The sequence below is a fragment of the Talpa occidentalis genome, unplaced genomic scaffold (genome assembly GCF_014898055.3).
Source record: "Talpa occidentalis isolate TD23 unplaced genomic scaffold, MPIMG_talOcc4v2.1 talOcc4.4, whole genome shotgun sequence".
In the NCBI taxonomy this organism is placed as follows: domain Eukaryota; kingdom Metazoa; phylum Chordata; class Mammalia; order Eulipotyphla; family Talpidae; genus Talpa; species Talpa occidentalis.
Window position 1 is genome coordinate 138,806,029 of NW_023604295.1, and position 15,778 is coordinate 138,821,806.

Consider the following 15,778-nt stretch of genomic DNA (forward strand, 5'->3'; position numbering starts at 1 on the left):
TTTTTAATCTGTTCATGTAAATTGGAGTGAGCTGGTAGAAACCTAGGTCCAATAAAGAGCTGGCTCCTTCAATCTGGGACTAGAAAACACAGCACAAAGACTTAGTTTCCTGAATTCTACTACTAAGATTTCCAAGGAAGCCTCATAGAGTTAGTAGTTTTTTAATTCATTCCTATCTTGGTAAAAGTCTGTAAGGTAAATAATGACATTTAAATAACTGTGTTATCCAGCTGTTTGCCTGGGAAGATGACTCTCCTCAGTTCCTTCAGTCATCAAATAATTTACATTGTGCAAAATCCGTTTCCTAATTTTTGGTTATAGTTCTTAAGTATACAATTTCTACTAAGATAATACACGGACAGCATATGTTTATGAAAGAGGTCAGAAAGGCATCCCTCCCAATGACCTTCTCAGAGCCACTTAGCTATTGGGGGGAGGACTCTGAAGCAGTTGTTATTGATTAGTTCACTTTGGAATGTTCAGTGCATATGGTTTTACTTTTCAGCTGACTTTAGTTTGCTCACATTCTGATAACCTGCCTTTGACTGAGCTCCATAAAACATTTCCATGAAGTTTCTGTAAAAAACAGGATTTACATTACTTAAAGTACATTGTCCTTACAATTTATATGAAAAGTCACCAATAGGTGACTTTTGTTGCTCAAAGATGTGTCTGGAACTCCTTTAATGAAACAAAAACTTTTTTTTTTTACTTGCAGAATATAGAGCAGTAAGAAACTTCTTTTCTATGTTTAAAAAGAACTCATCACATTTATTTTAGCTTGATAATATAATAAATGGAATAAACTCAGAAAAAGATGTCATTTAAGAATTAGCTTTTTCAAAGTGCAGTAAGAGTAAAATGTTAAACAGAAATGGAAACATTGTCTTCTGGAATTTCAAGTGTTACTCTGGCTTGCTGTGTAAGCCTCAATAGCCCCATCCACAAACCTTTGCACTGATATTTCTTCTTCACAACACTTTAGACTACTTTTAATTACTTGATAAATGTGGATTCCCCCTGCTAAATTGTAAGCTCCATCAGTGCATCACTGGGAACTCAAGAGACAGCAGCATGAGAAGCACCTGAAGGGTTCTCCAAGCATACTCATTTAATGCATTAGATTCTTCAGATGTGGAGTAAAGACTCTCCTTGGCATGGATTTTGATTTTCTCTTCTGACACATGATTCTCTAAGTATTAACGACCACACCAGGGCTGGAGCCATCATTTGTCAATGGGATGTTTTCCAGTAAATCTCCATGTAAAGATCCAGTTGGCACTCTGTAATTCTAGAATTGTCTGCCCCACCTTTTTCTGCTCTCCCCACTTAAATACCTCTCAGATCTTCAAAACCAGCAGATTCAAAACTTTACTGTTGCCTCTGTTCCCTTTTATTGTGTTTTTTTTTCTATTTAGTGCCAAGTGTTTACATGTGGCCACTACTGTGCTGTGCCCTTGGGCAATAGTCACAGACAACCTCTGGTTTCACGGCACTCAGAGCTCCGGAGTTAAAACAATCTGAGAAGCAGGAAAGGTAAAGATGCTAAATACAGGGAGTAAAGAAAGTCATCAGAGCATGAGAGAGGATGCCAGGCAAGTAACATTTTTTTTGAAGATTTTTTATTTATGCATACAAGAGCTGGGGTACAGGCCAGAGATGCAGGGGTGAGAGGATTCACCAGAGACAGAGCAGGGAACAGAACAGGTAAACTGACTAAAATGCACTGCTGAGGGGAGCAGCAGCCAGAAAGGAGAGGTCTGCTGCGGCATGTGGGTTGCGCCCTGGCCAGCAGGGTATCGAACTTGTGCTGCAGTGGCTGCGGATTGCTTCATAGAGCGGTGCTTAACCCCTTACACCACCAGGGAGGCCCAGGCAAGTAACATTTAAGTATAGTCCTAAGGACTCTCCACAGTAGGAATTAGCTAAGAGTGAGTGAGTGTGAGTGAGTGTGAGTGTGTGTGTGTGTTGTGTGTAAGATGCTTCAAATATACAGTACAGCACTCAGAGGTGCCTCAGGGGCAAGATACATTGACATAGTTTAAGGAGTAAAAGAGTTTGGGCACGGTGGACAGGAAAATTTGAGGGAAAGAGCAGTGCCATTTGTAGCATTTAATAAAGATTTAGGTAGAAATCAGATGATGAAAGTCCAGTAATAGATGTTAAAAGACTTAACCTGAAGAAGAGCAGCATTCAAAATATTTAACAACTCAGAACACTTGTGTCAGCCAGTCAGTCACTAAATGAGTTATGCAATTAAAAAAGACCAGCGTATAAATACACTCGCTAATGCTGGTGCAGTCTCAACAAATGCAATGTTACTGTAAGTTGTTTGCAGTATCTGATTTATCATTTAGAAAAGAAAAAGGTCACTGCTAACACATCACCAATGGGTTGGAGGAAGTGAGAATAGGCTACGAAGCCAGTCAGAAGACTGGTGCAGGTACAGTGTCCAGGTGGGAGGTGAGTGTGGTCTAGACCAGAGTCTAGGGCAGCAGAATTGACACTGGGGTAGATTCTAGAAGTGTTTTCAAGGCTTAACAGGAATTACTGATTGGGCTTAAGTGAAAGGAAGAATAACTTGGATTCACCAAGTTTCATTAATTGAAACGGAGAATACTGGGAAAAAGAAAAGGATTTATTAGCTTGAGAGGGCAGGGTGGGTGGGAAATAGGTTGTAACTCCAGTGTGATGCAGATCGACTTTGACCTGTCAGAGCAAAAGTCAAGTTTCAGGTCTGAGTAGGTGGTTTGGAGGTCACGCTAGGAGTCTGCACTGGAAATGAAGATTGGGAAGCGCTTATCAGGAAGAGCACAGAATGAAGAGAAAAGGAGGAGACTAAGGAGAGAGTGTGAAGTCACAGAAGACAGCGTCTTGAGAACCAGGTACCTTGTTTTCAAGCCACTTCAAATTTTTAGTTCCAAAAATCTGTATATCTTTAACACATTGAGATGCTAAAATGAATACTGCTCAGATGTTATTAATAATGACACATAAACGTAAAGACACTACAGTTTTGTAGACCAGAATTTTTAAGATATGCAAATATTGCAACTATCAAGCTATCAAAAGGCATCAAATCTTGAAGCAACATGAACAATCAGGAAACAGAGACTTCAACAATTTTATAGGAAGTTCTGATTTTTCATGGGATCAGATGATTACGAGACAGCTGATAAAATTAATAATATCAACATTAAAACTCTATTATAAAGGTAATACTAAAATCTGTGAAGTGTGGAGGTAAAAGAACTGACTCCCTATGCTCTAAGGTAGACTTAGTTTCTTATGAAAAGGAAACACTGTATTTGGATTTTAAGTAATGAGGACACTGGATCAAATTCTATTTCACCAATATGTACTTTAAACTTAGCACTAAATATTCTTCCTAGCCCTTCAGACTTTAATTTCTAAAGCCCAAACCTTCTAAAGCCTTGAACTTGAAAGAAGAGTTCGTATGTTATTGAATAATTACCCTTGAATAAGGACTTTCATGCTGATACCAATTAAGTGAATATGAGACCTAATTAGACCAACACAGAGAATAAACTCAGTGGTCGTAGGAAAACCAGTAAAGAAGGCTAAATTTATTTATTCTGTTTTAACTATGTACATTTTGTTTCCCAAGTTTAGATTTTACCTGAAGGGTCTCCTGCTATTTAGCTGACACATATGTAATGTAAACATGTATTTGGTATAAACCTGAAGTAAGTGAATAGAGTGTGTACTTTTCCTCATATTAACTACAATAAGAAAAAGGCAGAATTAGCTCTTATCTATTCAACAGCTATTTTTAAAAAGGTTGAGCTAAAATATATAGCATACTCTTTCATTGGGCATATGGTGTTTACTTATTAAAAAGTTACACAGGTGAGTTAATGATTTGATTATTATTTTAAAAATCTGGTTTTATTATTATTATTAAAATTATTACTATTATTTAAAAAATCTGGTTTTTATTATTATTAAAATCTGGTTCAACAGATAAGGCCTAGGAGGGCAGCTGTGAATCCCTGATACTGATGAATACAAACTGTAGTTTATGGTTCTAAACAATAGTAAAGGCTTTGAAAGAAAAGCATGGCACACTGTAAAGTATTCAAACAAAATAATGGGTCTAATAAAGGAGGCCAGAAAAATAACCATCAAGGACTTCCTTGAGACATGCAATACTTGACTTGAGATCTGAAGAATTTGAGCCTTAGCAAGGAGAATAGAGGCCAGGATGACTTCAGGGCGTGTACAAAGTTCTGGATAGAGGGAGCAGAATGGTCACCAGGGACTGAAGGACCAGAAGCAAGAGAGAGTTGTGTTAGATGATTCCACAGAGGAAAGCAGAGGTAGACATTTGGGCTGTGGTGAAAATTTTGGTCTTATTCTAAAAGCCCAGGGAAATCAATGAAAGACTTTTATGCCAGAGACTGTTGACATCTGATGATGTTAATTCTAAAGGACAAAGGACAGTTGCGAACAGGGAGCCAGATGGTGATGCCATTCCAACTCATTAAAAATAGCTTGGAGAAAACTTTCAAGTCACCAGGGTTTTGTCTTTCAGGGGGAAATTTGCATCAGCCCAGGCGGCAGTTCTCCCAACATTGCTGAGCAGAGGCTGGGCACACAGCGACTGGAACAACACCCCAAGATTGTTGCCAACACATAAGCATGCCTCTGAGAGCCCACTTCCTCTCTGTGGAAGTTCAGGCTGCTCTGTGCATCTGCTCTGAAAATCCTGGGTCCAAATTGAACCCTAGCACGTTCTTCGGTTCTATTATTTAGAAGCTTAAGATCTAATGGGATGGATTTTACAGGCAATTCAGAGTACTTGGGATTTGATGTGAGGATTATTTCCTTTGCTTTTTTTTTTTTTTGAGGGTAGAGTTTTATGAATTTTTTCCAAGTTATGTTTATGGATGTAAAGGAGTTTATAGGTTCCAACCTCTAGAAATATATACTTTATATTTAGTGTGCTAGTTTATTTCAATGCAATATGACTGATTCACAGAACACATACGTGTACTTGTATATTTTGAATCCATAATTTATGCTCTCTATAGTCAAAAGACCATCATTTAAAGGTTTTTCATTGTCAAATGAATGTGTTTATTCTTAAAGATTACAGTGTGTGCATATGATAAGTAATAAGTATATACACAAATGTATATACATATGGATATACACATTTATAGCACATACACATACACACATACATATACAGACACACATATGTATGTAGATTTTTTATGTTCTCCACTTGGCTTTGCTATCATTCTATGAAACAGAGGTCATAAAGCATCAGTTACTTTCTCTGCAACATTATTTCATCAAAACCATGAATCATTGCAAAATTAACCTCATTCCCTACAGGAAATACAATCAGTTTTAAATGAATTCATGCTATTTTTAAAGGACCAGCATTTAGGCAAAAAAATCTGCTCAAGTTGAAGGGTTCTGATGGGGAGGGCGCCCAGGCAGAGCGAAACACCTACCGTCTTGCTGAGGTAACTTGTGCTGGTGTTCATGCACTGTAGCCCCTCGCTGTTGCAGCAGCCCCCACATCTGTAGACGGACACACATGGAGGTTTAAAGAAGGTGTTTGTGGCTGCTCCAAACTCCTTCCCCACATCTATACACACCTCACGTGGCATGCATTGAGTCTTTCTCCACTCATTATCAATACCTGTCGAGTCATAGGGAAGTCCATAAGTTATAGAGAAGCCACGAAGGGGAAAAGGCCATGACAGTTGAAGTCACACACATTTGATTTCAGATGTTAAGATCAAAGTATAATACACAACTTTAACGAAATAGTTGGCAGGATTATAAATGGCACTGTGAACTGGAAAACCATGCACTTAACCGAGCAGCCAGAGATGTTTTCTACAACAGACTTATTTCTGATAACCAGCTTAAAGAGGATCATGTTTTCTGGAAATTATACCCATATCCTACAGCACCTAGGCTGGTTTTCTTTACTCAAGAAATGCAAATGTAAATATAGATTGTTTGCAAGACTTGCAGAGGGTGAGTCATGCCAGTTTGTTACAGTATATACTGTAACAAAGCAAACATCAACAGTTTCATTGCATTCTTCTTTTTAAATCCAGATGTAAGTGAGAAGATGCCCATGGTCCTGGATTCAAAGATTATTTCCAGGCAGGCTATTTACAACTTTGGGTAATGGCAGGGTGGTAGCTACTTGAAATGTTGGAGTATTTTCCATCAGCTGGGACGTTGGCCTGAAATACGATTTTTTAGGACAGTAAAATTTTCCTATTCTTCTCTAATTCTCTTTTTGGAATTTTATTTCCAGTGAGGTAGTTGCTTACTTCTAACACTGCTGACTCCTAAATACACAAATGATGTACTTCATAAATGTTCCATTTTATTTCTCCTCTATTTCTCTTAACATAAAAATTTTGGAGTAAAGGGGCATAAACTATTGGTTATTCAACTATGGAGCCATTTTGTGTATTGGTTTTTGTGCACAAAATACTTTGCAATGTCAACCATTTATAGCAACGAATAACAACTGAAAGGAATTACTTTGAAAAAGTAGTCCACCAATTTGTACTATGCCATTTTCCAGAACATCATAATTATTTGTGAAGTTTTCTGCTAGAGCTTCAGCAACTTTACAAAGCTCAGCAGCCAAGCCACGTGACCGTGAACCAGCAGTCAACAAGCAGTACGAGAAAAGGTGGTTTAGGATGATTTAGGTATTCCAATCAGAAATAAAATTTATGTACAATCATTTTGTAAGATATAGAATGTTAAATGCCTAAACTGCCATAGCGGGTAAAATATTTCTATACATTTTTAAAAATTTTGCAGCAGAATATCACCATAAAAAAAATAAAGTGTATTCATATACACACACATTCTCTATTATCTCAAGAAATCATCACGGTCACTCAAAGTGATATCATAAAATGTGGTACTTGAATAAATTATTAATGTTTTATTTTCATTATGTGCAGCTCTGAAGGTATTCAGTGATACAAAAATGCCGAAATTAAGCACCAGGCCTGCAACTTCCACTGGTTTGATATTGTGTATTTTCTTTCCTGTACTTACTTTTCAAGATCTCTGCATTATAATGTGCTGCAGCAAATTTTATAGTCTCTTCTGTCCTTGTATTGACGTTGGGTTGCTCTCTACTCTGCTGCCAGCCTCCTTTTCTTAACTGACACTTGTACATTTTCCAATATTCCGGGTAGAGTATGGTCATCAGTTCGTCTACACTGGACACTGAACGCAACTGCTCCTCCAGATCTCTGCCTGCATAAGCCTGTCAAAGAAATATGCAATTTGGTTACTAGTCAGATTAAGGAATATGGGAATAAATGCACCGAAAAGCCTTTTGGGTTTATTGTTATATGTGCTAGGATCCTATGAAAAACATTATTAATTTTTATAGCAGCTGAGTTACTTTTCTTGGTAAAATTAGAATCATGTTTTGATTTAAAACACCACAACTAAAATGAAATTAACTAAGACAGTTAAAACTAAAAATATATATTTGGTTGTTAAGACAACAATTTTGGAAAATATAATTTTTTAAATGTTTTTGAAGGAATTCATTTTATTTATAGCTTTTCTACATAAAGGGAAAATTTATTAGTTTGAAAATTTATTCATGTTTATATTACCGCCCAATACAATCAAACTGAAATCCATTCTAATGCTTTGCTTCATTTTCATTATCAACATCAGTAAAATATAATTAAGCAGGACGCTTGTAATTAGGAAATCTTAGTTTAATGAAAACTACTTTAGAGTAACTAATCACACGGAGAATGGGATTTTAATATCAGTGTCACAGTTGAGGGTTATATTTTGGTAAAACCTCCCAGTATTTCTAAAAATAGTGATCATCAAGATTTATATCGCTATAAGAGACACAAAATAGTTAATAACAGAACATCACCTCTGTTTGTAAATGGTTGTCTATATAAATGTATCCAATGAAACAGAATATTCTAAGTTATACTCTGGTAGTAAATATAACTAAGAAAACTACAATGCCTTTTCTAAATTAAACTTTGAAATTATGGCAAAATGGGACACTGTTCAGATTTATATATTTTTAAAGTTCAGTGTGCAAAAATATAATTCAGAAAGTTGTTAATGTTCATGCAAATCCCCGTTGATATTTTTTATTTTTTTATTTTATTTTTTTAATTTTATTTTAATATTTTTTAAAATTTATTTTTATCCAGTTGCGTTTTAGAGGAATAAAGTTCCAGGGACCCACTGATCACACATAGTCCTTAGTAGCTCTTGTGCTGTGGGGCTATTGAAGCCAGCAGAAGCTAACAAAAACCCACTGAAGACACCCAGGCAGCAGTGACCACAGACACACCCATGTACTTTTATAATCAGTTATATGAAACACTGACACACACACAGCAACCGTTAAGAAAAAGGATGACAGTGAAGAGGGACTTTTGGTTAAGTATCATTTGAAACTTTAAAACAAATTGATTTTGTATTTAAAATTTAGAAATGGAAATACATACAGCAATAATTATATTTATAAAAGACTAAGTTCTCTAACAGGTCAAATGAAGAAAAACATAAGTACACAATTCACAGTAGGGAAAATGTAATATTAAAAAATGAAAAAATATACTAGTGAAAAATAAAAGTTGTTATATTTATACTTAGGCAGAAAAGGTGCCTTTCTAAAAGTGATTATAAAAAATAAAAATAAAATCTAAGCTATTTGTTTGGTAGAAAACACTATAAACAAAATAAAAGACAAACAATAAAGTGGGAAAACTGTTTGAAATATTCATGACAGATGGAAAAGACCAATATTCTTAAAATATCACATGAATATGTTAATGAGAAAAAATAAACAGGTACTTCAGTAGAAAAATGGGCAAAGAACTTGAACTGAATATTCACAAAGAATAAATATAATCAATGCATATTTGGTGGTGTCAAAAAGTAAAGAAAACTGTAATTTCTTTTACTCCTGGAGGGATTATAAATCTGTACAGCTATTCAAGGAAAAATGTGTTATTTCAAGTTGAAGGGTCTTAAAAACAAGCCCCATTTTAGATAGCAAATTCACTTTGGAATTAAATTCCCTATCCATAAAAAGTGATAACAAGCCTTTGCTATATATATATGTACAAAGTCATTGTGAGGCTGTCTATAATACTGAATATAAAACCCATAAAGAATTAACTAAATAATATACAGGGAAAACAAATTAACACAGAAAGTAATCTAATAACATTATAAAATAATGATATAGATGTGTAATTTAGACATGAAAAGAAGTAGATAATATATTCCATGATGCACATACATACAATGTTCACATACATAGCTCATGTGTATAAGATTTTTTCATAAAACAAAATTCATATTTAGATAGCCTGAATACATATTTGTATATAGTCTTAAAACCTCTACAGCAAAACAAAAAATAGCTATCATCTCCAAATTGCAGGATTAAGGTAATAACTATGTCCTTCTCTATATACTTCCATACTTAAAATTCTAAATGTTGAACATAACTTTTTATTATCAGAATAAAACTTTAAAAGTAGTTTCTCTGAGCATATCCAAAGGACATAGTATTAATGTTCATTTCTGCATCTCATTCACTATTCTTATTTCTGCATACAGCATGTCTTTTGAAGATTAATTTATACCAATCTGGCAAAAGCAGACACTATCACAGACAAAATGGTATAAAAACAGATTGACATTGAGCGATTTATTTATTCATCCCTACTACATTATATTTTCAGGGAAGAAAAACAAGCTTTTGTAGCAAAAGATCCAGATTTACATCTAGGCTATAGATTTTATTTAATTAACATTAGATTTTCTTTGACCCTCATCTTACTCTGGAAAATGGTAATATTATCTTCCTTATAGAGTTTTTGTGATGATTCAAATAAGCAATCAATGTAGAAATAGATCACAGAAACTGTAGTCAAGGGTTGGATTAATATTATAACATCTTTAGGGAGAAACAGCACATTAGAGATTGGTTTCTAGACAAATCAACTGCCATTTTCACATCACTGTCAAGTGTAACAGTGAGTACTGTACCAGTTTTGCTGCAGTGTTTATTTAGATGTATGCTCTGCATTTCTTTTCTAAATGAGCAGCCACCTAGGAACTGAGCATTGTCAATTTAGTAAGAGAGCTGTTCTGTGAATCAGAGACCAAAATATTGAAGGTCAATACTACCAGGTAGTCATGGCACATTCACATCTCATTTTTGAGGAATTTAAATAGATCCCAGTAACTTAGAAAAATTTCTGAACCAGAAACACCCCAAAATCTTTCCAGTAGAAGTGTTATCCAGATGAAAGTCATGTCCTTTCTCAAGGTTTTCTTGAGTCTCTGTGTTCACCAATATTTTCCAGAATGTTGTCATCTGAATGTTAATATTTTCCTTATTATTTTCCAAAGGAATTTGGTATATCTTTAAAAAAAAAAAGCACCTTTCAAGTGGCTATCCCACTGCAATAAAAGTCTCAAGTAATCTGAAAATGAATCTAATTTTGCACTCCACCTTTGCGGGGTCAATTAGGAATTCAGTAGTTACTCTGATGTAACTTTCAGCACATAATTATTAGTAAGGAGCAAACTACGTGATAGTCGGTGAAGGATTTTGTCATGCTCTGGAAGTCCAAGCTGGTAGGGAGCCAGGGGAGCTAGGAATAAGTCCCTTCCTTGATAATTCACAAACCTAAGAGGTAACAGAAGGATGAAGCAAGAACTCTGAGTCTACACAAGGTCACATGATGAGAAAGAGATTTGGGGTTTCCCATGCACATTATAGTTTTCCTGAGTCATGCGGAGTCATAACATAGAATGAACATCTTAGGAGGCATCGATAGCAGATATAGTTGACTTTACACAGGTATCTCATGAAAATTAGTTTCCTCTTGCTGGTCTGCTTCGACTAGGGGTTGTTCAGATGCCCAATAGGGAGAAAATATAAGAGCACAGAGTTGTCCTATCTTCCAAGAACTGTCATAATCCAGAGAGTCAATAATAAGTAGGAAACCAGAGCAGACACCTAATATTACTATTAATGGCCCTAGATTTGTCAATGAGTGGAACTTAACTTTTAAAAATTCACAAATGCAAATTCAATATCAACAGCCTCTACAAATAACAATCATAAGTTAATTGCTACACCATGTAAAAATTCAGTAATTTTAAATTAAAAATTGATGGGGAAATGCATATACCTCAATTACAGAAAATTTCCTTTAACCTGAAAGCATATCCTCTTATCAAATATGAGTGACCAGTATGAAAAGAATGGGTAGGAGTCCATCAAAGAAAGGTTTGATCACACTGCTGTATTTCCAACGCTGGTTAAAAAGGGTTATAAGCAAATTCGGTTAGTTGCCCGATATATCTATATCTGGGGAAAAGAGAAAAGAACCTATCTTCAAACTGGAAAAAGGGATATTTATATTTTTCTTAAATTGTCCATGCACTGTCTGTAAAAGCTTGGCTCAAGTAATATTTTATATTTGATGAAAAAAAGTACATTGCTACAGACAGTTTCATAAGGTAAAGCAGAGGTAAGCTTTGGTCATTTAATAATATACAATGTTGTAAACCAATGTTAACTCAATAAAAAATAAATAAAAATCAAAATCAACCATGTTATAAAAATTTTCCAAAAAATTATAAAAGGAAATACTTTTCATATTATTCATCTTTATCCTAAGCAACCAAATTATGAAGAGGCATCACTTTATCCTAAAGTAGTTATCAAGATCACCAGCTCTATACTACTGTTGAGTTTTCTTTCTTCTTTGGAAACAGAATCAGAAAGCAGCATTAGAATAAGTAGGTGCTGAAGTTATTCTTCTGCTAAAATAGCATAAGAGCTTGTTTATTCATTTCTTCCCACTTAAATGGCAGTGGCATGCCAGATGGATTTGTCATTCCTCCTGTTTCCTTCAGCAAACTATCCATGATAGGTAAATTTGTATTTTAAAGTATATTCTAGGGGCCTCCTTGGTGGCACATCAGGGAGGTCTCAGCATTATAAAGCTCAGCATTATCAAGCTATCCAGCATGAGATCCATCCCTAGCCAGGGAGCTGAACCCATGGCTCAGCAGACCTCTCCTGCCTCACCCGCTGCTCCCCTCAGCAGTGTATTTCAGTCAATCTGCCTGTTCTGTTCCCCGCTCTGTCTCTGGTGAATCCTCTCACCCCACACACCTCTGGCCTACACCCTAACTCTTGTATGCATAAATAAATAAATCTTAAAAAAAAAAATATAGCCCAGGGCCTCCCTGGTGGCACAGTGGATTGAGCTCCACGCTGCGAAGCTGTCTGCAGCCTCTGCAGCTGGGTTCGATTCCTGGCCATCCAGGGAGATACCCACATGGCGCGGTAGACCTCTCCTGTCTCACCCACTGTTCCCCTGAGCAGTCCGTCTGCCTGCTCTGTTCCCCACTCTGTCTCTGGTGAATTCGCTCACCCTCCCATGCCTCTGACCTGTACCCCAGTTCTTGTATAAATAAATAAATCTTTAAAAAAATTAAAAAAAAACACAAAGTATATTCTAATTATTTAAAAATTTCTTTTTACAACAAAATCTCAGTACTGGGGCAGAGTGGAGAGGGTTTTGGATTTGAGAGGTCATCCAATACATGGTTATAAAATTCAATTTTTTTTTAAAGAATTATTTATTTATTTATTTATTTATTTATTTATACAAGCACTGGGTACAGTCAGAAGCGTGGGAGGGTGAGAGAATTCACCAGAGCCAGAGCGGGGAGCAGAGCAGGCAGAAGGACCGAAGTACACTGCTGAGGGGAGCAGCGGGCGGCAGGAGAGGTCTGCGTGCCATGCTGGACCCTCCTCCGGTGGCCGGGGAGCAGCCGGGGATTGAACCGGTGCTGCAGAGGCTGCTGACAGCCTCGCAACCCAGCTCTCAACCGCTGCGCCACCAGGGGAGGCCCGGAAATTGTATGTTTTAATTAACAAATTTTTTTATTTCTTTGGAGCAACATGGTTTTCAACACTGTGTGTGACTTAGAGGTAAAGGGTCCGAGGCTTCCAGTGTAAATTACCACGGTACCCTGGCCACCAAGGCACTGAGTCAATTTATTTTTTGCCTTATCCTCGAAATTTTTTCAAAAAATGCCACGACAAAGAATGGGCACTATTTATATCTATTATTGTTAGCATGAGTTATATTTTAAAAGAAATTACTTTTTAAGCTTATCACATATAAACTAAAGGAGAAAATCAAATATTTCATCAAACTGTAGGTAGGCTTTTAGGAAATATTACAAATATTCATTTACAATGATGAAATCTTGAGATCACTTTCTAATTCAATGCTACAGCAGGCTACGCGCCCATCCTATCTGCATAGAGGTGGACAAGACACACACGGGGTGCCTTGCACTGAGCACTGACAACCACTCTTCTTGCTTCTCAAATGGCACTGACTTCCCTCCTTTGTAGGAAGATAAAATGATCTCAGAAATATTAATTCTAATCTTTTCCCAGATATAATGACAAAAACAGCAGTAGGTACCTAAAGCCAAAAATACCTGAGGCATTTACCAATTATAAGAGAAGTTCCAAAGTGCTAAAACCTGTTCAAATGTGTCAATATACAGTGACTCTGAGCCAAGGATGGCTGCCTCCCCAGGGTCATTTGGCAATGACCTCTTCTGCGAACCACATGGCTATATATATTGGGTTTGCTTCTGCCTTTTGGATTTGTTCCTTTGATCTTTTTGTCTACCCTTCATCCAGGACCACACTACAGCAGTTTTATCATTTATCTTGATATTAAGTGTATCCCTGGTTTGCACCGGTGATGCCCCATACTTTAAAATGATGGATATACAAAACTTCTTTGCAATTTAATTTCTTATGACTAAGGTCAATCATGGTTTTTGCAACAAATAAGAGATCCTGATAACATTAGGTAATCTAGCAAATGCACGGCCATGTGCCTTACATATACTAGACACAGAGGATAGAGAGTGCTAGTAGCAGTGGTGGCAGTAGCTGTAAACACATGAACAATAATTATACTAAGGGACCCAAATAAAGCTACATAAAAAGGTTCTACTTGAAAGCATATTTTAATATTAACTCTTATTCATTAAAAACCCATGTTCTTAGTGAAATCTCAATTTGCCCAATTATACGTACATAATACTTAAAATTACATAATGCATTCACAGAGATACCGACAAAATGTCCACACCTGAATCTGAGTTCTCTAGGAAGAAGGTTTTTTTGTTGGGAAGCATATGTGTATGATGTAACACAATACTGAAGGCATGTGTTTTAGGCAAATGATAAACCTGTGTTTATAAGCTGTAATCATCAATTTATTCACTTTCCATATGTATGACCTTTGAGGATTATTTTGCCATAAGAAATGTAAGGATTGATGTACAAATTACATGAGCTACTTTGAAATATGTAGGGTCTCCCTGGTGGCGAAAGGGGTTTAGATGCAACCTATGAAACTCTCCACAGCCACTGCAGCAACGAGTTTGATCCCCAGCCAGAGAGCTACCCAAATGGCGCAGCAGACCTCTCCTGTCTTGCCTGCTGCTCCCCTCAGCAGTGTACTTCAGTCAATCTACCTGTTCTGCTCCCCACTCTGTCTCTGGTGAATCCTCTCATCCCCTGAACCTCTGGCCTATACTCCAATTCTTATATACATAAATAAAATCTAAAAAATAATAAAAATCCAGTATTCATTTTTGATTAAAAACTTCCAGTAAACTAGAAAGAGAAAGGATCTTTCTCCAACTCATATAGGGCTTCTATGAAAAGCTCTCAGCTAATATCATACCTGAAGAAAGACAAAATGCTTCTCTTCTATGATACAGAACAAAGCAAGTAAATCCCTTTGCACCACTTTAATCCAACAGAAGATGGAGTTACCTTAATAATGCTAATTAATCAATTAAGACAGAATGAAAAGAAAGCTATAAACTGTCTTTACTTGTGGGCAAAACAATCCTTTCTGTAGAAAATCCTAAGGACTTTATACAAATAAATTTACTAGAACTAAAAATGTGTTTGGCAAGGTTATATAAACCAGTGTGTAAAAATCAATTGTACTTCTATCTACTAGCAATGAACAATCACAAAATGATATCAAGAAACAATTTTCATTCACAGCAACATCAAAAGAATCAACATCTTGGTAATAAATTGAGCAAAAGAGTTCAAGACCCACAGGTGGAAAATTGTAAAACTTTACTAAGAGAAATTTATTTTAATAAATAAATAAAGAGACCTACCACATTAACAGAATGGAACACTCAGTATTATTAAGTTGTCAATTCTTTCAAATTGATTTATAAATTCAGAGAAATCCCTTTCAAAATTTCAACCATATTTTTTTGGTAGACATTTAAGCTGATCTTACACTGTATGCAAAAAATCCAGAACAGCTGGTTTAATTTTGAAAATAGAGAATAGCTTTAGCGGGCTCATTATCAGCTCTCAAACCTTCTGTTAAGCTATAGGAACCAGGGCGGTGTGCTAGTAGCTTAAAAATAGATACAGTATGATCTCACTCATTTGTGGAATATAAAGAAGCAAAACAAACAAACAAAATAAAACTTAGACTTTTGACAACACAAAGGCTGTGCCAGCAGGAAAGGTGGATGTGGAATAGGTGGGGAGGAGCGGTTATTTGGTGGTGGATCTGGTGTGATGCATAGCTGCTCAGGTTAGAAGCTATACATCTGAACTCTACACAGTGTTGTAAACCAACATTACTTTAAT

General features: G+C 36.1%; 1 protein-coding gene across 1 annotated transcript in view; it reads right to left on the reverse strand.

Moving 5' to 3' along the window:
- Positions 1–15,778, reverse strand: part of VEGFC (vascular endothelial growth factor C) — an 81,643-nt gene that overhangs the window by 18,789 nt on the left and 47,076 nt on the right. The window contains exons 2-3 of the mRNA XM_037526470.1: positions 7,075–7,288; positions 5,487–5,677 (exon numbers count right to left, since the gene is read on the reverse strand). Coding sequence (XP_037382367.1) covers positions 5,487–5,677; positions 7,075–7,288 — 405 coding nt within the window. The remainder of the gene's footprint in view (positions 1–5,486; positions 5,678–7,074; positions 7,289–15,778) is intronic.